General features: G+C 30.9%; 1 protein-coding gene across 3 annotated transcripts in view; it reads right to left on the reverse strand.

Moving 5' to 3' along the window:
- Nucleotides 1-24,731, reverse strand: part of LOC106677403 (uncharacterized) — a 70,777-nt gene that overhangs the window by 4,848 nt on the left and 41,198 nt on the right. For all 3 annotated transcript variants that reach the window (XM_014415325.3, XM_014415327.3, XM_014415326.3), the window contains exon 2: nt 6,330-6,498. In XM_014415325.3, coding sequence (XP_014270811.1) covers nt 6,330-6,398 — 69 coding nt within the window. In that variant the 5' untranslated portion in view covers nt 6,399-6,498. The remainder of the gene's footprint in view (nt 1-6,329; nt 6,499-24,731) is intronic.

The following is a 24,731-nucleotide window of genomic DNA, read 5'->3' on the forward strand; positions in this document are numbered from 1 at the left end:
TTTTGTTGGTATTATATCTTAGGACTGGCTTAAACGTATTGAATTTTCATGTTGGTAACTAAATTTTGACTTAATTTTAACCGACAAGATACATGTAAACACAAAATTTAGGAACAAATTTTATGTTAGAATTTAGCTTGCAAGTCAACAATTAGATTAGAACTTTTCTTTTTTTCGGTCAAGTTGGTGGATGAAACTTATCACTTAACAGGTTTAGACTTGCGTAATTAAGTTTAATTCAGTTAAATGCTTAAGTTAGGTGAATTTGTGGGTTTTAAGAGTTCGTATGTTCTTTTTTTTTTTAAAAAATGCTAAGTGGACAAAAAATAGAATATAAATATTTATGGAAATTATAATATATTAAATTGGAATTTGATTGTATTGGATTACAGAAGCTTTTTAATGTATATCGTGTTCGACTTTAGATTACAAATAATGTGCCAGGAGTCTTCTAATATCCGTATTATTGTTTATATTCTTGTGCTTGCTAGTAAAACAGAGTTGCAACAGCGCCATATTGATGTCTTCTGTTTTTTCCTATTTCTCACCTAGTCTTTTAGGTACTGCTGGTCCCCTTATTATTTTATATCTTTCGTCGTCCACAGAACAAAATTGACTGTGGACGACGATAGAGATGATGATGTTAATGTTGCCTTTGAACTAATATAATTTTTCAGGAACGCGGTACGTTTAATTATTTAAAGACAATTTACAGTACAACTGCTGATACAGGAAGCACGTTATGTCTCTATTCTTGTAGACCGTTGGTAGAAAAAAAATTCTAATTCTTACTTGACTATAGGCAAAGGACGTTCTAAGAATGATATGTTTATTTTCACCGACCGAGCTAGCATTTAATGTTCTAAATTTTGAATAATCAATTATGGCTTCAGTTATAGGTAGTATTTGAGTACGCCACTTTCCACGATTTGGATACTTTTAAAAGGCAGGAAACAGTTGGACGGTCACAGGTTTGAGCTAAACTTTTTTTTTTAGGTTTTACAACCAAAAATATTGTGCACGTGTCAGTCTCCTCTTCTTCTATCAAATTAAATGCTTTGTTAAGATGACCAATTTGATGGACCCTTATGATAACTAATTCTCAGTAGGACCTAAAAACCCTTAAAATGGCTCCTGTGATTTTGATAAACTTTTCCTAAATTTTCTTTTAGGAAAAAGCTTTAAACTTTTATGTACAGAATAAAATCCCCGAGAAAAAAAGTTATGAATAAAATAAATCTTTAGTTGCGCATAACACACAAATTATACACTTCATGGTAAATTATTTTGATTTGAAAATATTGTTGTTTAAAAGTTAATGGAATTCTTTCATGACCTTAATAAAGCTTTAAATAACTTATTATCTGTTTTCCCCCAAAAAAGAGAAAAATATACGACCTCAGAGATAGCTCTCTGCTGCTAACGATTTTTTCGTTTTATTTATTTATTGACATTTACAACTTTATAATAAAATACAATACGTGATAATTAATAAATTAGAAGACATGATACTATCTTCTGAATGAACCACCCAATTATAACAGTTGAATCACTATTTTAAGTTAGAAAGTCCCATGCCCCTCTTCTTTTCCGACGCCTAAAAGGATGTTATTTGTTACTGTAGGATTTGGGATGCAGGAGTTGGGTCATGACTTACAGATAACCCACATGTGTCATCTGCGTTTGTTTCTAGGGTATAAACCGTATTGAGAATGACATCTTGGATACTACCATAAGGGCATTGTGGAAGATATAACCTCCACCACACGATGGCACTATTGTATATGATGATAAAATGAGATGTTCTAAATCCAAATGGATGGCTAGGAATCCATGATTTATGTCTTGAATTGGCTACAGTATGCATGTTTCTTGGAATTTGCCCATATTCGGCAAGAAGGAGTAGACAACTGGAGAATGGATATTTAGGTGTTGTATAATCAAGGTATCATTTTTAGTATTGAAAATTTTCAAGTATCTGAAAAATTGGTGGATCGAAGTTGTAAATATAAATGAGGAATAGGATTGCTTCGTGATGGAACTGTTTTAGAGTATCAAAATGAGCTATCTTAAATCGATTGTATTTTCTAAAACTACTCTTCCCATGGCATAATGGACCTTAATATCGAAGTAAACCGAAAAGCTGAGATAGATTGATACCCAAGCGATTCATTGAATATTAAATTCGATAGTATTTAAAAAAAAAGGAACTAAAATAGATTACATTACAGGAGGTCAACATTGAAGAAATACAAAAGCAACACATTCCTGCAAGTACTCTGATGTACAAGGCACAAATAATAGTACAAGAGCCCAAGAGAAGAAAAAAGGCAGTTATCTCACTCCAATTTTTGATTACTTTAATGAAAACTATGTATAATTAATAGTCAAAATTGATGAGTCTGCCAAGTATAGGTAGGGGGAATAAAAAATGGCGCTGTTTCAAAGCGATAAAAAAAACTATTTTTTCATTCGGAGCTCTATATCTTAAAAAGTAGGAACAACACAAGAAAACCTAAGAGGACGGGGTTTAAAGAAGAGTAAATTTGCTAAAATATGAACCCTAATAGAGTTATGTACGTTAAATAGTTTTCGAGATATAGCTTTTTGAAAAACAATATTTCATAAAAATGTTGTATGGTACGTACTGAAAGATCAGTAGTTAGTGAATTTATTTTGAAAAGGTTATATCTCAAAAACCGTACAGATGTCTATTAGCACTCAAATTAAAGCTAGTTTGTTTGTTTTTTTTGTTTAGAGGCGCCAAACTTCATTGGTCATCAACGCCATTTATATTTAATTTAATTTTGCTAATATTCGTTAAATTTTATTTTATATTATATATTAAAGCTAGTTTAATGAGATATAAAGTACTTTATGATGTTTATCTTCGTAGGAGTAGTAGTATTCATGAAATTTTCTAAAATAAATTGATTTATAGTTGTTCGGAAAAATTTTCATTTGCCAAATTTATATTCATATGTGAATATCATAAAAACTACTACTACTACGCAGAAAAGTGTCATAAACTACTTTAGGGTAAGTTAAATATCCTTTATTTTGAATGTAGGCAGACATATGTGCGTCTTATGGATCTAGAGATATATTTTTTCAAAAATCCAACAACAAGAAATTTTCTGAGTTTATTTTGTTAAATATCATAAAAAATACCACTCCTACAAAGATAAACATTATTAACTATTTTGCAGTAAATTTAACTAGCTTTAATTTGAGCGCTGGCAGACATCTGTACGACCAATGGTTTCTGAAATGAAGTTTTTGCATAAATCAAACTTATTGTACGAACAACTATAAATCAATTTATTTTAGCCAATATTATGAAAACTACTATTCCTTCTAAGGTAAAGGTCATAAACTTCTGTATAGTCCATTCAACTAGCTTTAATTTGAGTGCTAATAGACATCTGTACGTCACATAGTTCCTGAGATAAGATTTCTCAAAATAAATTAACTAACCACTAATCTTTCAGTAGATTTTTAAGAAATTTTGCTTTTTAAAAAGCTATATCTCGAGAGCTATTGGACGTAAATAGTTCTTTTAGGGCTAATATTTCAGCAAATTTACTCTTCTTTAAATAATGTTCTCTTAGATTTTCTAGGGTTGTTGGTAGGTTTTAAGATATAGATCCCCGAATGAAAAATTAATGTTTTGAAAGAGCTGCCATTTTTTATTCCCCCTACTTATACTTGACAGACTCATCAATTTTGACTAGTAATTATACCTAGTTTTCATTAAAGTAATCAAAAATTGAGGTGAGAAAACTGCCTTTTTTTTCTTCCAGGCTCTTGTACTATAACGTCCTGCTCTACATTACGCTCATCATAGCAAACTCCAAAATCCAAGTTGTACCGAATAGGTGATTGGAAAAAAAGTACTCCTGCTTATTTGTCCGATGGAATTGTCTGATTATACAGTCCTGCAGAATATAAGGATCATTAGCATTAAATCATAATTCGCGATCTTGAAATCGATTATGTGATGAGTACTAGTGATGAAGCGGATGTAAATCGTTTTCCACAGTTCTTTCATTTATGACTATTGGGCTAATTTATTGACTAATAGGCCTCAGCTTAAGTTTGAAATTTTTCTTTTCCTACAATATTTTCCAATTTTAAAATTATTTTAGTAATATTGACCACTTTTTTATTCAAATGAATAAGAAACATAAATGAGAATATTAAACTTGAAAAGTTTTTTTGATAATTGAAAAGCTGTTTTTTTTTTCATCTTGAATGCGAAATATAGTTATATTCATGACGATTTTGTTACAAAATGTATTAAAAATAGTTTTTACACTAGTTTATACTTTAGAAATACAATAAATTTTGAAGGTTCAACACACTGAATTAAATATGTATTTCGTCTTTACAATGTAAGGTAGGCAGAGAAGAATTGTATTCATGCTGGAAATGAAAAAAAAGAAATATCATTAACCCCAGAATAGATAATTTTCATTTGCATTTTATGTTTTGACATCAAGGAAATTTAGTCCAGGTCTTTCTGCATACGAGCTTATGTTCGGACTTAACATCTATTTTTAATCCAATTTTGATTTTCATGGATTATGCTGGTTGGTATCTAAATGACCCATCACAATTTCATAACGTTCTTTTGCATATAAATACCAACCTTTATTTTGAAAACTGCTTTTCAGATTTGGTCGATATCTGGAGGAGGGTTTGGGATCAGTGTAAAAATTATTCAGTATCCATGTTATCTAATATCATCCATTACTTTCACTTACACATGCTCAAAAGTACTTTCCTTGACATACCTGTGCTCTGAAAACTGATTTAGCTCGTAGTTGGAGGAAAGTTTTGGATTGGTATAAACATGGCAAATTATAAATTTTATCCTCTACTTTTGCTTATCCATGCCTAAAAGTAATTTCCTGTATACGTCTATATTTCATAGTATATCCCATTGATTTTATTATCAAACGACATTTATCATTAAATTTGAAATATTGGTAATTATTTACCTAGTAGAACTCTGCCGGAAAAGGCTGATTTTCAGGAAACTCAATAATGAGAAAATATAATAAGATGCTACGGAAAATAAATAAACAAAAATAGATGTACTTTTTTGTGGGCTTCTGTAGTACTGATATATTTACTATTTTTATAGGCTTCCAAATCTTTGTAAATAATATATGCGGAATAGACCTACAGTTTTTTCTTCCTCAAACTAAAAATTAGTTTACTGCAAGTAGCGTTCATCTTCCTGAGAAATTTACAAAAAAATTCGCTTCTAAAACGTTTACTACTTCAATCATTGATCATCATGAAGTAAGCCATTTTGTAAATAAGTGATGGAGAAAGGTAAATAACGTCTTAAGTATTCTCATTTGAAAACGAGGGAAATGACTTTTTCGAACCGCCTTAAGTAAATTTGAGGTAGGAGTCCCTTGGGAGTGAAAATGGGTCTTCCTTCAATAATTCTCCAGTTACCGCTTTAGAATTCTCATCGGGAAGACTTCCGATTACTTTTTTTTTAATTTTCCGCCCACCTGTTTGCATGAGGAAAAGTATTGGTTGATTTTGTTATAGATTACAGAGCCACCTCTAAAAGTTTCATGTTTGAATTAAACATGTTTCTGATATTTAGTCAACGCGTTATTCTAAAATTATCAATAATTGAAACCTTGAGAGCCGAATGATTTTAGTGCCAGAAACAAAAAAATATATGTATATATTATTGGGAAACAGAAAAAAACTATCTCACTTTGAAAAACAATAAATATCGGAAAAAGATGGTCGGAGGTTCAGTCAATGAACAAAAATAAATAAAACTTATTTTATTAGTACCTAAATTTTGGCTAGAATCTTAGGCCTTTATCAGGATTAAGCACAAAAAATCAAGATAACAATTATAACGAATAGAAAATAAAATAAGCAGATTTATTTAATATTTAATTTATTAATTTATTTAAAATTTATTTAATATTGATATTTCTTAAATATTGATGTTTGTTTAAAATAAAGATATCGGAACCATATCTATAGAAATGTCAATATTATTTATAACTTATATTCGATAAGTTTGAAAATTATCGTTTCGACGTATATATTATCGATATTTACAACCCTACCGTGTATAAGTCAAGATACAATTATCGAAAATAAAAATCGAGATATCATCATCAGATCTACTAGCAGTGTAATTTATGAATTATTATATTTTGAATTGTTAATGATACAATTAATAAAATAACATAACGAAATCCATTTCTTGTTCATCTTTACGGGTCATATCCATATCCGTCTTAATCATATCCATAAACACTTATTTTAAATAATTAACTCACCTTGTGTTCTCTATGAGCTGAAACCGCAGCTAAGGCAGCCAGCAGGTAACCCCAAAGTAGGTTTGCCATGTCTTCTAGCGCTGTTATGTTTCCCGGTCTTCTTAGTTAGCTGATGATTGGATCATTTCAAGATCAATTTTTCCAAAACTATCCAGGTTTGGAGGCGCACCTGTGAACGGAAATTTAACAATGTAAATCATGTCATTAATATTATTTATTTATTTTTTAAATATTTATTTATTGCTATTTACAACTGTACATTATAATACATTTAGTAAATCTGATCTAAGTTAAATTGAAGTGTTACAGGCGTGTAGAGAAACTACCCATTGGTAGCACTCTAATGCCATTTTACATTAGATGGTCTCGTGGCCATCTTCTTTTCGGAGGATTGTCAGGAATGGAAGAGGATGCAAGATTAGAAACTAAGGGGTTTGAGTGGTTAGAGAGTTTATAATGGAAGGAGTGATATTTGGTTCGGGCTAGATCGGTTACATAGGGAACTTAATATTATTTAAAGTTATTATTTTTTTTTTTTTTTCGAACCCTCTAAAACAGAAACAAAAAGTTAATTAGTAGTGCATTACTGTGAAAAAGAAAAGTAATTCGTGTTGTGTCTTACCTTTTACTACATTTGGTATTTTAAGGTTACCTGTTATGTTTAATGTCATATATGAGCTATTCATTCTAAAAAGGAGCTATTTTAAGTCCGGAGGTGAGGGGCCTCCTCGTGTTATATCGCATATAAGATAAAAATAAAAGCATTAATTAAGAAAGACGATAGATAATGGTGAAATAATAATAAAAACAGTCAGAAGTCGAAAAGAATTTAAGGTTATTGCATGATCCTGCCTATTAAGTTTAGCACACTCATCGTCCAAATTTCGTGCACGTGCCTCAGTATACGTCTCACTTGCTTCGCGAGTCGTAAATATAAGTTTGCCGTCATTTGCATGCTAGAGAAATATTCGACATTTCTTTTATATGGGGTTTGCTAATATTGAAAAATTGTCGCCCGTTCGCCTTCCACCTAGATGAATTTGTGCTGCACATTCAGTTGGCGTGCTCTGTGTTGGTTTTAACCAGAAAATACAAGGTAGCTTTGAATTTCAAACCCTTTTTTGACAAATATGGAATAAGGTATCATGTATTACAATGATGACAACGAAGGGAGTTAGATCGTACCAATATTAGTGAACATACTTCAAATGACTATTTTGTGCAACTCGATAGACAAAGTCATAGGGGGCCTGATTATAAACCTAGGAACTCGAAATAACCTTACACTAATTTTGGAATTTTTTAGTTTTGTAATAAAATTATTGCTGATATAATACTTTTATTGTGCAATCCCTTATTATAATTATAAATTTCAATTTTTCACTATATACAGTTCAAAAGGGTATATTAGTAATTTTCATTATTATTAATTTTTTTACATTACTCTTTTATTACTTCTTTACTTTATTTCAACGTTTGAAAAAGATCTCAGGCAGTTTTCTCACTATCCAACTCATTGTTCTTCCGTTTAAACACAATGCAGCGAAAAGGATAATTTCCTAGAAAAAATTATACAATACATAATTATTTTAATTAACAAGCAATAGTATAATAATTTGCAGTTTCTTCTTTTGTGAATTTACTCGAAATAATTATTGAATCAAAAACCTGTGATTATTCAAATTGTAATAAAAAAAAAATATTTCGACCGGAATTCACGGAATTGTATAATACTCATGATTAAGTGATTAATACCAGAGTGATACAAATGATTTGTATCATTAGATGACTATTTTTTATATATTTTTTCTCAAGTCGTGCAACAATTTTTTCTTGGAACTCTCCTCAAATTATTTCTCCAGATACAACAGGGATAATATATTGATATTCACTATGTTCACGCTAAACGCAGCTACCATAATTGTGAAACCTAACATTTGCTGTCGTACTGTCATAATTTACTTGATAATTGATTGTATCAAGTGTATCAATCATCTGCGAATGCGCAACTGTCACTGTCACTACCACTATAGAACCTCTAGGAGTAAAATGTAACGTCATTCCTACATAATACAATTTTTTTATGGTATGAAAATGTATTTTATGTTTATGTATTAAGATAGTGAGGTGAAAAAACTCTCTTTAGAAAATTATTTAATACTCTAGATTTAGTTTTACGTTTCGGGGTGTTTTCCCATTTTTTGGTATTATAAGCCCTGAGAAATGATTTGAACAGAGGGTTCTAATAGCATACTGTTGCCCGGCTTAAGAAAAAATAATATAAAATAGACATCCAATGATATAAATCATTTTCATCATTCTGGTATTAGTCATTTTATCATAAATATTATACAACGCAATTCTGCGAATTCTGGTCTAAATGTTTTTTGTATTGCAATTTGAATACTTACAGGGTTTTTTGATTCAATAATAATTTACAATAGATTTACTAAAGAAGAAATGATCCGAATTATTATACTATGGCTTGTTTTTAAATTAATTATGTATATGTATATAATTTTTTTACGAGGTGGGGGGGGGGGGAATTCTCAATAAAGCTTTTCACCAAGAATAACCAACTTCCTAGAAAATAATCAAGAACAAAAGTATTTAATTTTATTATTAAAAACAGCAAAAAAGAAAATAAATAAATAAAAATAATGGATATGGGAGAAAATCCAAACCAATTGTCCAACAAATTAAGCCCGGAGAAATACATGACCGAGACTCTGAGTATGACGTGAGAATTGTGAATTATTTCTAATTACTAGGCTGCATGTTTTAGGTGTGCGTTCCTTTTTGACTAGGTATAATGGTATAAATAAGTCGAATTCGCCAACCTGCTCTCGAATCACTAGTTTTAAATTTCTAAAATATAAAGAAAAAGAAAATTTATATTTTGTTTTAGTAACCGAATGAACTGAATTATTTTTCTTTATTCTTAGAAAAAAAAATGTTATAAGTCCTATTTCCCTTCAATAGCCAATATTTAACATATAAAAGTTGAGTTTTAAATTGAACATTTTAATTTCAATGAGGACACTCAACTATATTGAGCGATTTATCAAACTTTGACCAGTTAGAACATGGTCTATTAATGGACTAGAATTTGGCAAAAAGTAATTGCATTTAGTATTACAATTATTTCGAAACTTGTAAAAGAAATTAGAATTTTGATTAGTAATTTCGACTTTTTGATGAACCACTGTAATTGTAATATTGGTCTAAAATTTCAATTTCTAGTTAGACCAAAGTAATCGCATTTATATTTTACTACTCCGGAGATTATTCTTTGTTTTATTTATTTATTTATTTTAATATGTTGACCTCTCTATTTGTGTGTTTTAACGTATTTATTCATTAAATTATTTTATTTTATTAGTACTATTGTTTTGTTTTTTTAAACTTATTTATCCATTCAAGTGTTTCCTGTAACCGGTTTTTTATTATATTTTCCTTTTAATCTATTTGATAGTCTTATTCTCGTAAAATGTATCTATTTGTTTGTTTTTGGTAAACTGATCTACTGCTGTGACTATGAATAATGGTCTGATCTCACATTACCGTCTAATATTGAATTTGTTTAGCGAGTCACTGAAGAGGTTCTAGGAGGGTGAATTCCGGAGAGCGAATTTGTTGATCGGGTGAATTAAAAAATTGTAAAAGGGTGAAATTGGAGGAGCAGAAATGAGAAGGAAAAATAGGAATGAATTGAAACATTTGTATTTGTTGTACAGACCGAAATTGATTGTAAAAGGAAACTGTAGGGGAAAAAAATCGTTTATTATATCTTATTATTGTATCTCTTTTTTTCTGATTATACCATGTATGTGTAGTTTATATATGTCCGATTACGGATTGATAAGTATGCTGTGTGAGATAGCAACCTGATGTATTTAGGCAGCATAGATAAATAAAGTATTTCTCTAATAATTGCAATTACCTTTTGCCCAACACTGAAGTGGACAATCAGCTTGAATAGACGCAGTCTGTGGACTTATTCCATCGCTCCTAGTTGCTTAATCACTTACTAATCTTTGAATACAAAGAATCTCTAAAAAGATTTCAAATTAAATTTATTCTTTGTTAACTGAGAATAAACAATGAGAAAGATAAAACACGACAAATTGTAAAAAATTACTGTAGTTTCGGTATTGCATATTGAATTTATTCTATATATACATATATAAGGGTGTACGTTTATTTATACATGAAAAATGTAATGTTATAATGTGCCTTTTGGAGATATCAATATTTTTCTCCCGTCCCTGTTATTTTCGTCGCGGATTTTAAGATCTTGTGCACCAAATCGAGGTTCTTGAAAATTTGTTTGAGTTGTAAAAGTGCGTTTTGGGTTCATTTTTCTTCCTCCGCCTCCCCTCTATTTTTTCCAAAATGTAGTACTGGGTCCAAGCAAATCATGAACCGAATAATTATTCTTTTTTTTTTTTTTTTTGAAAAAATTTCTTAACCGATTTAAATTGTTTGTTCTTTTTTTCCCCGTCACTTTGTAAACGTAAAATTAATAACATTTTTTTTTTTCTTTTTTGGATATTTGAATATATATTATGTCGCTGTATACTAATTTATCCTAAAACATGCACATGTATGTACAATTATCCTTCTAATTATGATGTAAAGAATGTTCATTCAGAAAATATTTTAAAAAATGAATATTTATACGCTATCTCGCACCTAGACTACTGAGGGATCATGTTACATTGGATAGATCCTTACATTTAACACTAATGATCTTATTCGATTATGGAATTTTAAATAATGTATACATTCATATAAAATAAATACCTTAGAAAAGCCCATGATAAGAGGATATGGATCCCTGGACAATGAGCCTCGACCAAGAGGTGGCGAGGCCGCAGACTCCAAAAGGAACTAGACACCGACTTGGCGCCTCTGAGGACAAAACGAAGAACCACGGCGCCAACATCGCCTCGAATCCATCAGGCGACCAATTTGTATCTGATTACCTTCTGATTTGCCTTTTCTCCAAACCGGTTCTTCGTCTGGATCTCTTCTGGGAGGAATGTTATATTTTATATACGCACGGGGTCGGGGAATGGAAAGGAGGGCTACAAAAACATTGGCGGAAGGATACGGTGGGGATGAATGAATGGATTCTCTTAGAATGAAGTCTCTTTCCTCCTTATCGGAATCCTGCTTGTATTCGTGTTCTGTACTATGGTTGCTTAAGGATGTTAATAGTGATTGTTATTGATACTTGATATTGATATTTGTTATTGACACGTTGATAAACGTGATATTTTCTCCACTAAAGCGGGACCCTCTACTATACAATACACATATTTAGCCCTTAACAAGAGATGAAAAATTTTGGTTTTTGATTACTTACTGTGTCGTAACGTGGATTATATTTGAATAAATAGCTATTAAAATTTTATGGGATTTTAAACTTTTGGTACCCATGCGGGTACCTTGGCATTCTAACTATGGTTGGAAAAGTGAGTATTACACCCTGGTTTAAATTCATAAAATGAACAAAAATATTAAAAAAATAATTTTATTTTCAATTAAAAATATGAATTTTATAAAAGCTGTTTATTTTAGATTCATAATGTCATTTATGTCTTTCATAACTTAATGGGAAATATATAATTGTAAGATTACATGGGGGTTGATTTGCAAAACTTGTTTTATACATTTTTTTTTTTGAGATAATGAGATATGGATAATGGATAAGGAACTAATTAGGTACCAACTAACACAATCCCTGAAAACGGTTCGATTGATACTTATATATATAATTAATGCTTATTACTTATTATTATTAACTTCATACTTATTACATTTCCATTTTAATATACGATTTTTTTTTAGTAAAAATGGCTCAACAGCCATTTTCAAATCATTTATCAAATTAGTCTGAGAATATAATGAATTAGATTCAATTAAAAAATGAATATAGAGTATAGTATTTTAGAGATTATGATGAAACCGTTTTTAATAAATGGTTTTGAAAATTTAATATTTTACATTAAAAAAAAAAAAATCTTTTTTCACATTACGTTGTAGTATTCACAGTAACTATTTTTTTGAAAATAATTTCTTTATTGTTATTTACGACTGTATAGAAATATATATAACCAGTAAATCTACTATAAGTTATGTAATGACATGATACAAACATGTGGAGAATTTACCCATTGATAGAACTCCAATAACATTCATCTAGGGACCATCTTCTTTTCATACGCCTTGGAGGATTATCAGGTAATGAAGGAGAAGCCAGGTTAGAAACAAGTGGATTTGGGTGGTTGGGAAGTTTATCATGAAAGGATTGGTATCTGGTTCTGGCCTAATCGGCTACATATGGAACATTGAGGTTCTGATGGATAACTTGATTTGTGACAAAGTAAGAAGCATTTATCTTTTATGAAGTATTGGATACGATAGGAATTCGATGGTTTAGTGAAGCCCCAAAGGTCAACTCCGTATGTCCAGATAGGCTTTATTATAGCCATGTAGATCAGTCTCTTGTAAAGGATTGCGAGTTTAGACCGTTTGTTCAGTAAATATTATAGTAGTCGGAATCGACGAGGAGTTTCTGTCTTGTATGAGGATTCCTCACAATAACTTAAAATACCTTTTATTTAGCTGATTCGAATTACTCAATGTCCCCCAATTCTGTGAGCTAACGTCAGAATTAATAGTTTAAGTAAGAATTCAACGAAACTCTTTTGGCTAATACTGAATACTTCCTCTAACTTTGAATATTCTATAATTAAAATATTGATAATACTATAAATCAAACTGTACCATCTACGGCAGACTTGGCTAATAATATCATTTACGCTCTTCATTAACGGAGGAATATAGAAAATGAGCAATGTGGCAAGGTGCCAAATTGATCACATCATATTGGGAAAGTCGCAACAGACGCTGCAAATTGAAAATATGTAAGATCTTACTTATGATCTTAGCAAAACAGGCATATTAAGGATAGCCACAAATAAGTTACTGATGTTCTTTATCTCTTTTTATTATCTCCTCTCTGAATCTGAAACCAGAACAAGATCTTATATATTCGATCAACGACTGCTCAAAACTTATTTTACACATTCTGATATCCTTTGTCCAGCTCATCTTGAACTTAATAAAACAGAATTTACTTGATAAAAAAAAAAAAGAAACTTCTATTCTCATTGCATTTATTTTCCAATTGCTTAAGGAAATACAGACTGTAAATTAACACTCACCTCTACTTACTAAGGTAATCTTTAATGATATGATATGCGACGACCAGGCACGGGTGTATTATGATATGATGTATAGGTAGGGACCATGTTTTGCCCAGGATTTTACTCCCACACACTTCCCGAAATCATGAACCTGTGACCCTTCACAGAAAGGACACATGAAAGGTCACAATTTCTCTTCGCAAGATGGGCCAAGCGTGGGATGAGTCTCTTGCTAAAACAAATATTAAAAAATAAACCTGGAAAAGATTATTTCGTCATTTGCTTTTTTCTGTTCTAGGCAAATAAAACTTCGTTCATGAAGTGGATTGCTTTCATCGAAACTGATTCCCAGCTTGGCCAATGGTCTGTCAAAAAAAAAAAAAACCGACAATAAGAAGAAAAATTCGATAAGTTAAAAACAGTTGAGAAAGAGTTGAGGTTTTGTTGTTAAAAAGAAGACAGAATGTTAAATCGGCATAGAAATGATACTGCAACTACGGAACAGGTTGGGTCAGTCGCAGTTCCTTGAATGGGTAAGTCAATTCGCTCCGTGAATGTTAAGTCGGCCTTCGATTCCTGTTGGTGAACAAGTTATCACTGCATCTGGTTCTAGTGTAACTTCATTTATAAATCTCGGGTGCTTGGATGACTTAAATTGTATCATTAATTGCCGAAAATATTTAAATTTGAATTAAGTATGATTATTGAGCATTAATTTAACATAATTTTTAGTTATTCGTCCTTAAAACGCCTATAATTTTATAACTGTAATAAATGATCATACTAGTGATCTGAAACATGAATTTATTATATACCACTAATTTATTTATGTTTTTTTCCATCATATTTTCACAGTGTTAGACTTAGCAGACAGTAGCATTGACTTTTGAAGCTTATAATTAAAAAAATTGGTGCGGTGCGCTCATAACCCTTTACTTTCACTAACCACTCAACTTTGAGTTGAAATAAATCGTAGCTCAATTCAGAATAGATATTTCTGTATAATTTGCTGTGACAATACTTCTCTGTACTTGAATGAGTCTGTAATTCGATAGATTGACTTTTCAAAAGTATGACATAAATATAAAAACGTAACAGTTCACTAAAGTTTTCATTTACTAAATGCTAATGTATAGATCGATATTGAAAATACTAAGGATGATTTTATGGAGAAAGTCATTCTGCGAACTGAATAAAACTCACATTAATGCAATAATAGAACATTTTTACCCAAACTTGCAATCCCATCCTTATATGGTCTTCAGTAAACGTGGAACTTGATTTTTGATTAATTAATAAACAGACGAACCTTACATTTCCATGGATATTAGTTCTCTCTAAGAAATCGTCAGAAGGATTACAAGATTAATGAGTAAGAACATACCCTAGTAATACGAACTGAGTTCACTATTGTGCAGGAAGAAAGTAGGTCTTCTCATCCATTAGCTGAGAATGTATCATTTCGTTTGGGCTATTGTTCATGTTATACTTCAAACATGTTAGCTACCGCGTTTAAACGAAACGAACAAAATACAATAAAAAACATTACATTCTTGTCCGTATTTTTATTAATGTAAATTCTTTCAAATTATAATTTTAAAAAATAGCAATAAGGTTTCGAATGAGCTATAAATGCATTTCTTATGGAAATCCTAATTTATTATTAGAATTTAACCGCACAGCACTTTAAAACTTTCGAAACGATGTTTTACTTCTGTAGGATGATTTGAAAAGTATTTTAAATCTGATTTTAGTTTTTTCTACTAAGTAAGGTTTTTTTTAGTAAATATTGCATTTTTTAGACTAGGCAAGTTATTATTTTGGGCTGATTATAAGATTTTGTGTTATTTAAGCCTACATAAAATTACAAGGTAATGATAGTTCAACAAAAATTCTCATTTCTACATGACATCACTACATACAGAGGTTTCATCACCTGCACCTGTCTCCTCCATAATTTAAAAACATTGAGAGATTTGGGAACCAACTTCAAACTATTAAAATTGTGGTAAAAAATTATTCACAAAGGTTATTATACTCAAGGATGCTCAGAAACTCTATTTAGAGAGCTTAGTTTTACAACAATGTTTCTGAAAAGAGTGTGAAAATGTTTAGAAAAGAAAACTCCCTGACCACCGGGAAGTTGGTAAATGAAGTTAGAAAATATTAGATGTTGGTATAGAAGATAGAAAACAATTTATTAAGAAATAATGCTTCCTTAGGTGTTCATAGTAAAGAAGTAAAAATGAATAATTTTCAAAAATAATTGATAAAAAAATAATTCCGCAATTAATTTTAGAGGTACGATTTAGAAGACTTCATAAAATCTGTTTCATTTTATCAGGCTTCGAACTTAAGTAAAGCTAGTTCCATTTCGAAGAGATATTGAGTTTGCGAGATAAAAAACGTTCCAAGGAATTAATTGTTCTGTTCCAATTACTAATGACTTTCGAAAACTATACGGAGCGTGCGCAGTACGGATTTGTCTCTTCCAAAATTTGTTCCGACAAATATTTGACTTATAAAAATTATAGCTCAGGAACTGGTACATTAGAAATTGAGCTATTTGAACGTGCTATAAAGTAGTTGATAATTATTGTATTTGTCGGAGTACTATTTTTTATGATATTTGTCAAAAAAATCTACAAAATATTGATTTATTGTTGTTGGGATAAACATTTGATTTATTAAAGCTATACCTCATGAATCATCAGACGTATAAATGTCTATAAGGACTAACATGTTAGAGAATTCATTTAATTTTAAATGATATAATTTGAAGTTTTGTAGTGCTGTAGGTAGTTTCAAAGATATGGAGCTCAGTATGAAAATTAGAGAAAATCGTAGTTTTTTCCTGAATGAAATAAACCTCAGGGAGTGTACATGTTTAATACTCCAATATCTACTGTGCAATGGCATTAACTGTATTTCTTGTATATAGTTTAGGTAGAAAACTAAGGAAAGTAAGGCAATTTTTTTTTTTTACGTTTACTTATTATTCAAAAATTATCTCCGGAATCCTCAGAAATCTTCGTAACAGTTGCAATTTTTTGTTCCCCTTTACTGCACACGCTTCATACAGTTCTTGACTCTCAAATGTGGTTGTTAAAATATGCCTAATATACGTAGTTTGTATCATAACCGAAATCAAGGTGCTATGTTTGAAACTATAGATTAAGCGAATATTTTCTGAAATACTTTGAAAAAAGCAAGAATACACCTTTTTCCTCATAGCGAGGAAGACCTGTTATTAAGATTGAATTGTTTTAAATTCTTCCATGCCTGTAATGGTATCTGACCGTAAAGTTGTAGTGGAGAAAATGTGGTAGCCCGTATTTCAAGCCTGGCTCATAGTTGTACCTCTCTACATTAGGGGTATTCATGATATTGTGTTAAATGTAAAATGTTTTACCATGTTAATTGTTATAATTATAGCATTGTGAGCAGCCCTATTTAAAGTCATGATAAATGCATAAGAGGTCCTAACAGATTTTCTGAGCAACTTGTTTAGTAACCTTTCCAGCCACAACTTATTGTTTACTTCTAAGTTTTGATTACAGTAATTTATTACAACATGCCTAAAATAAGTGAAAAGTAGAAGTGTAAAAGTTTGGCTACTGATTGCATTTTTTAAAAAGTCCAAAACACAAGACAAAAGAAAAAACAAAACAAAATACAAACTACGAGTAAGTAACCTAACACGACAACAAATAAAACAAGGTCAGCTGTTCTGTTTCGTGACGTCATTCTCCATTTAACAGACCTAGTAACAGACTCTCAGCCATGTTATATTTTATATCATTTTAACATGGTAAAAGAAGGAAATATTTCTCTATTTAACATAAGTTTTTCCATTTAACATGTTAAGCGTGATAAATGAAAAAAATCATATTAAATGGAGAAATATTTCCTTCTTTTACCATGTTAAAACTTTATAACATTTTAACATGGTTGAGAGTCATTAGGATTGTAAAATAAAGAATGACGTCACGCAACTGACCAGCTGACCTCGTCATCATTTTGTTTGTTGTGAGGTTACTTGCTTGATTTTTTTTTCTTTTGTTTTTATAACTAATGAAGCAATGAATGGCAATGATAATAATGTAATGACTGTTGTCAATGAGCTCATTTTTATTCTCTTTCTCACAAGTTATAAGATCAGTGTCAAACTTCCACTTTTCACTCAATTTCGTCATGTTGTAATAAATTAGTATAATGAAAACTTAGAAGTAAAGAATAATGTGAAATTTTGGAAGGAAAGGTTATAAAACAAGTTGCTCAAAAAATCCGCTAGAAGCTCTTATATATTCAACATGACTTTAAATAAGGCTGCTCACAATTCTTTACTTATAACATTTAACATGGTAAAACATTTTACATTTAACACAACGTCATGAATACCTCTATTGTCTGCATCCGAATAGTGAAATGGTTACTAATTTGAAGCTTACAGTATTAAAAAAAAAAAGAAAGTGAATCGTTTTGATGAATAAATTCCTCAGTAATGCCTTTTAGAAATATATTTTTATTTTCATGTCTTCTACATGGCTCCTCTTAAGTGCTTATACGAAGTTATTTTTTAATTTTATTGTTTTAATGAACAATGACAGCTCTTGATGTATAAAAAGATAAGTTAGTGATTTCCGCCACTCCTGACAGGATCGGAGTATCAGGACATGAGATGACAGGAGGAGGTGAAGGGATCGATAGGCGGGGACCACCTGTTGATAATTGCAGGGACCGAGCCCCCGGTAGCCGGGAGCTGGAAGCAGAAAGCTGAGCTCTGGAAGCAGCTCTCCAGCGGCCTCCATAAGTACGCTCACATATTGAGTGCCCGCATTAATTATTTAATAACCATCATCAGCCAGAGCGCTCTTGCGCATTGAGAGTTAGTGTCCATTGTGTGTCTCGTCCTCGGCCGCGTCGCTGCATTATTATCTATGCTATAAGTATGCCATGTCATAATGTCTTTTGAATTATCCCATAGTAAATTGAACGACCATCTTTTACCATATCATATACAATGAAATTTAAAAGGCTTATTAAAAAGAGAAAATATACTAGACTACAAGTGCACAATGCAGTTCTACGAAAAATAATTTGGTATATCTACAAGGGTATTTCTTCAAAAAACTTTTTTGAATTTCTTTAATTTAGAAAAATATTTTATTTCGAATTAAAATTATTGAACATTTTTATAACTTTCTTTGTTAGTTATACTATAAAAATAAACAAAGATATAAGAGTACTTTAAAATACGACTTTGATTATTATGTTTCATTAGTAGGAAAAATAAAGTTAACCTGTAATAAAAACTTAACTAGATTCTTCTGTATTCGAAGTCAATTTAACTTAATCATCCTGAAAATTTAGAACTCTGAAATAATTTCTGCATTTAGATATTTACTATCGTTGATTATAAATAAGGATTACTAATGGGGAAATTAGAGAAATTAATTTATATTTTTTCTTTGAAATCTTGTTTTTTTTTTTTCAATTTTTTATAATTTAAATTAGTAAGCATTTTTTACTTCCATAACATTCTTTATTCTATTTCTTTAGATTGTTGGCGTTCCGGGGTTTTTTCATCCCTATCTCCTGCACTGTCTTATTATTAATATGCCACACCGTTGTGGGCAATAAGTAATAGTGATGAATGATCACATTCTTACTAAAATAAAATAAAATAAGAATGAAAAATAAATAACTAAATGAAAAAAAAAGTATATAAAAATAAATAAAATCTCTGTTAAAATATATACAAACAGAAGGATAAAGAAAATGAACATAATTAAACTATAAATTAAATAAATAAAATAAAAGAATGATAAAAATAAAAGAATCTCTAGTCACATTTACACTACTATATTCAATATTTAAACAATTGACCTGAGGATCACTGAGCCCATTCTATCCCCCACGTGTGAGGGGTAGAGCAGAGCTCAAAAGATCCCAGCGCATCCCTCTCGCCGCATCACTTGGTAATCAAGCCAGTGGAGGCTGAGCAAGTGCGCTAAAGCCGTAAACACTCAACTATCTCGTTATTAAAGAAAAAAAAATAGCTGAAGTAACTGAAAAGAGAACAATATAGTTAAAGTGGTTTTAAAAACATAGTTAAAGCAACATTAAGAACAAAAGAATACGTTTAAAGTGACTTTGAAAATAAAAGAATACGTTTAAAGTAACTTTGAAAATAAAAGAATACGTTTAAAGTAACTTTGAAAATAGAAGAATATGCCTTGTTACGTTTTTATTACAAGTCGACGTTGTTTTTCCCACTAATTCAACATAATGAATTCATTCATATGATGAAATCTATCTCAAGTGATGTAAAAAAAATGATTTTTATTTTTGTTTATTTTTACAACCTGAAAAAATATGTTAAATTTAAACATTAAATTATATAGTGACGCATTAGTTGTGGAAGAAGAAAGTAGTTGGGTAAGTTTTGAGCCACTTGAGAGAAAGTGATCAGATAGGAGACCCAAGATGTTCCGAAATGGATCGTGGGTTAACACCTAAACAGGAACTTGGAACACCTTAAATATTTGAGACCTGGTTGGACCTTCTAGCGATAGTTTGGAATGTGAATCCCCTTGAAAATTTTGTGGCTCTTTTAATTGGTACAGTTCAGGCTCGTAATTAATTTAAAAAACAGTAAATTATTGTATAATTACTTTCTAGTTCTTTAGTTAGCTGATTTTCAACCTTATGAATATTTACTCTATGTTAAATTATGATGGGAGTTTAATGGGCTCCTCCTATTAAAATTTATCTGGGCAATGTAATTTTTATAATTTCTCTTGGTGGTGGTGTGGATTTCTCGGAAAAGATAATAATAATAAAAACAAAAATGAAAGTAGAAGAAACATGCCACAGGGGAAAAATGCGTGGGCATGTTCTTTCTTATAAACGTGGCGAGATATAATCAAAGCCAGCTTCTTTATACAGAAACTCGGAGACCTATTCCCGTAGTGCCCTCTGAGTCCACAGCCGAATCATGAGTTCCAAAATTAAGTATCATGAACTAAAAATCACCTTTATTAGTACTCAGTATATCTAAGAGCAGGTAAATGTTTATTAAAAATTTAATTGGGGTGCGTTTAAAAAAAAAAAATAAAACATTGAATATGTGTAGAACTTATTTTAATGTATTCAACGTTTCAGCCTAAGTTTTATGTCTTTATCAGGGCTAAGAAAAACAAGATACTATGAAACTATAAAAAGAGCAATGAATATGTAAAACTAAAATATTAGTATATAATAATATTCGTATAAGAATTTGAAAACATAAAAAAAGGATTAAAGAAGATTGTTATACAATTTAAAGATGAAAAAAAAGTGAAAATGGTAGCAGCAATTAATATGAAGATTTAAGGATGTTATTATTTAAAAAATAATGTTTATATAACAACTACATTTAGCTAGTAGTGAACAATTTGGAATTTGAATTAAAAGGTAATAATCAGAAATCCAATAAAAAAATTTTACTATCAAGAAACATTTTTTTATTTCTTTTAGACGATAACTACTTACAGGGATTGTATAATATAACTTGAGATATAACATAAATATAAAAGCACTTAATGAAAACAGGAATATAAATTTATCTAGTGGTGGAAGATCCGGAATTTGCATTATAAAAAAAATTTCAGAAATGATTTATTTTTTAGACAATCGATGCTTCTAGGAACCCTATAAAATAACTTTAGAGAAACAGAAATGGAAATTTAGCTACTGTCGGACAGCCTGAAAGTTGAATTTAAAGAATCATAATTCCAATGGAAATGTCCAGTATGTTACTATCAAGAATCATTTTTATATCTTACGGCCAATAACTGGCTACAGGGAACATATAAAATACCATAAAACAACAATATAAAACAACTTCGTAGAAAAGAAATTTAAATTTAGCTAGTGGTGGACAATTTGGAATTTTAATTTTAAAAAGATATGTTACTATCAAGAATAATTTTTTAACTCTTTTAGACAATCACTGCCTATAGAGACCGTTCTACCGGTGAAGCTTGGATTAAACATACTAGTCAAATACTTCCATGGAAATCCTTTACGCTTATTTTGTGCTTTATATCCATCTTATTTATTATTCATTGACAGTACATATTATATTGAATTACTAATGTAACAATTTAAAGTTTTTCACAATAAACATTTGGAAACCGCTTACTTGGAATCTTTAGGTTGCGGTTCCAATCCCTCAAGTATTTTATTTTTCTTCCTAAATAAATTAAGTAATGAGCATATCCTACACACCATTCGACCCCCTGTATAATCTTCGGCTATCAAATCAGTCATTGATGAGTCAGTCAATAATTGGATGTGTCCTGTCAGTATGTTAAATGATGTTTCAGAATAAATTACACGAGCTGTTTTCGGGGCGTCACGCTTTATACTGCGAGGCGCTAAACGGTCATTACTCTCAACCTGAAGGATTTCCGGTTTTCTTGGAAACACGAAGGGATGATTTTGCACTGAAGAAATATTCAAAAAAGAATTTTTTTTTGGCTTACTCAAAAGTCTCTTCTGACTTGCTAGAGTAGAGAGTTTAATCGTGTCGGCAGAGCTTACAGTAGCCACGGAAGTGAGGATAAATCTGAAGCTGAGAGAGATATGACAATTGATTATCATCATTACCTTGTGAAGGCAAGGTGAACCTCTACTGGCCTCGAAATGAACCTGTGCCGCTCTCCTCTCTTTGTATCAATAGTAAACGACAATGTATCTCATGCATTGAGCATAGTCCAAGTCCTCCTTGCATTGCCCAAAACGTATGCAAAATTAAATATTACTACATTACTATTATCTTTATCAATGTTGAATGCCAAATAGCATATTTAGTGCCTAATAAAACGGCTTGCATGTCTAAACAGTACTGTTAAATAAAATAATTACGATTGTGCAGTCTGCTGCCATAAAGAGGTATCTCCATTCTTTAAAATTTTGGTAAATTAGAAAAAAAAAGTTTTTGAGGTAACTATTACCCATTTTAAATAAATACATTAGCGGTAATAAACCATGCTAGGCTATCTGTAACCCTCTGTTCAGAGGGAAGGGAGAAATTCTAAAATTCGGATAAAAAACTCCTTATTGCACCAAAATTCAAAAATATATATGTAATATAAGGAACAAACGAATATGAACGGAATAAATACTTTAAAATTCTTTAACTATTAATAAAAAAAACTAATTTAATTTAAAAAAAATTAATAATAAAGAAATAACCCTGTATTGTACTCATATATCTTCTAAAAGGCGGTTTGTTATGGAATATCTCTTTATACGTATTAGTGGATTGTTCGTGATGTCCATAAAAATAATCAAACTTAATATAGTTGGCTGGACCCCTTTCACAACTGAATGAAACTCAAGACTTCTCAAAACACATTGTTAATGTTTTCACGTGCATATGCAAGAGTTGTTTTCTTTTTAATGACATTCGCTGTTACATGGGACTGAATATGCCAGAGGCACTAAATAATAGATGTCACAGGCCTAAACGTATTATCCTCCTTTTCGCTTCATCGTAGTCGGGTAAAAAACATAGCACTGTTAGACATTAAAATAAAATAAAATTGTTTTCCTGTTGTTCGGGACATGAATAATAGTGTTTTTAGGGTTTTCATGGGAATCCTGTCTAACTGAAAATTGCCGACGATACAAAGAAGTAGTTTATCCCGTTTGTAAATGTAAAATGTATAATGTATAATAATATAATGGGATACTCCGCTTGTTCCGTTTTGTTTCTGGGTGATGGAACAACTAGTTTCGTGCTTGGGCCATTAAGTGGGGGTATACCTATCTCGCTGATAATGTTGGGATAAAAGGACAGAGATTTATTATTTTACAATTTCCATCATGAGAAATAGCATTTTTTTTTTGTTTGTTTTTTCTAAACTATAGAAGCTAGAAAATTATTACTATTTAGTTTTCATACTTACTTTATTAATATTTATGTATCTCTGAAAAATTATGTTCAACTTTTCATTTCATAATTCATGATTCCTGATTAACTTTTAGTAAAATGGATGGGTTATATGATGGGTAATCTTTTTATTGTTCAATCACTTCAGAAAAAAAAGTTTTTTTTCCCTATCATTAATTAGAAGATGTCAGTTGATGATTTATGATGCAGTTGTGGAATGAACATTACTGCCCCGTGTCGGATCTAGCAACCCAAGTCGGCTCATCCAGTCGATCTCCGGACACCAAAAGGTAAAAATGTGACAGAGGAGTGGAGGAGATAAGGCAGTTCCCACAGACCACAGTCGGATAATATCTAATACGCCTTCTTTTTTCCCTCCTCTTAACACCTGAAATTCGAGCCGAAGAGATCCTCGGATAGCGCGGTAAGGAGGGGGAAGGCAGGACACCAGCGAATAAGGACAAAAAACGGCCGATCCTTCAACACCTCGCCGCCTCTCGTCTTTTTGTTTTGTCTTAAAGAAAAGTTAATCCTCTCGGCTGCTGGGCAGTTTAATGATGCCGATGGTAATCTCCTCGCTGTGGTATCTACAAGGCCCGAGGGCGTGTCCTGCCCAGGACCTTCTGGGAGGGTAATGTCCTTCTGTAGCGTTCGGAGACTGTACATGTTAACGAAAATCGCTATTTAGTAGAGCCCCTCTTATCAGGATCCACCATCTGCGAAACCTGGAATGTTGGAAATGCAATATTTACATTCTCTCACTTAATGATTTAAATAAATACAACTTTTAAGGTGAGCCGGGGCAAGTGCAAACTAAACAAATTTAAAAGTTTGACTTTGAATGCTATTAATAATTTAATTTTGATGACAGGAAATTGAAACTTTGTCATTAATTACTGTTAACGCTCAAAGCTTTGATTTTCTCTAATTATTGATATATCGTTTATTTTCGTAATTTGAAATTAAAAATAAAAATAATGTATTTTTAAGGGCATGTTTACATATCGTTGGTTCGGAAGAATAATTCCGCAACTGAATACCTTGTGAAATTAACTTTATTATGTTAGTGGGCTCGAAAAATGCATTTACTACTTACTGTTTGAAAGTCAAAATAATTGCACTTAAAAATTCACCAAGAGGAGGAATTTACGATTATGTTGACTTACAAACATTGAATAAACGCATTTTTGAGCCCGCCAACACAATAAAGACATTTCACAAAATTTTACAGTTGCGTCATTA

Source organism: Halyomorpha halys, unplaced genomic scaffold (assembly GCF_000696795.3).
Source record: "Halyomorpha halys isolate HHAL.00 unplaced genomic scaffold, Hhal_1.1 Scaffold98.1, whole genome shotgun sequence".
NCBI lineage: Eukaryota > Metazoa > Arthropoda > Insecta > Hemiptera > Pentatomidae > Halyomorpha > Halyomorpha halys.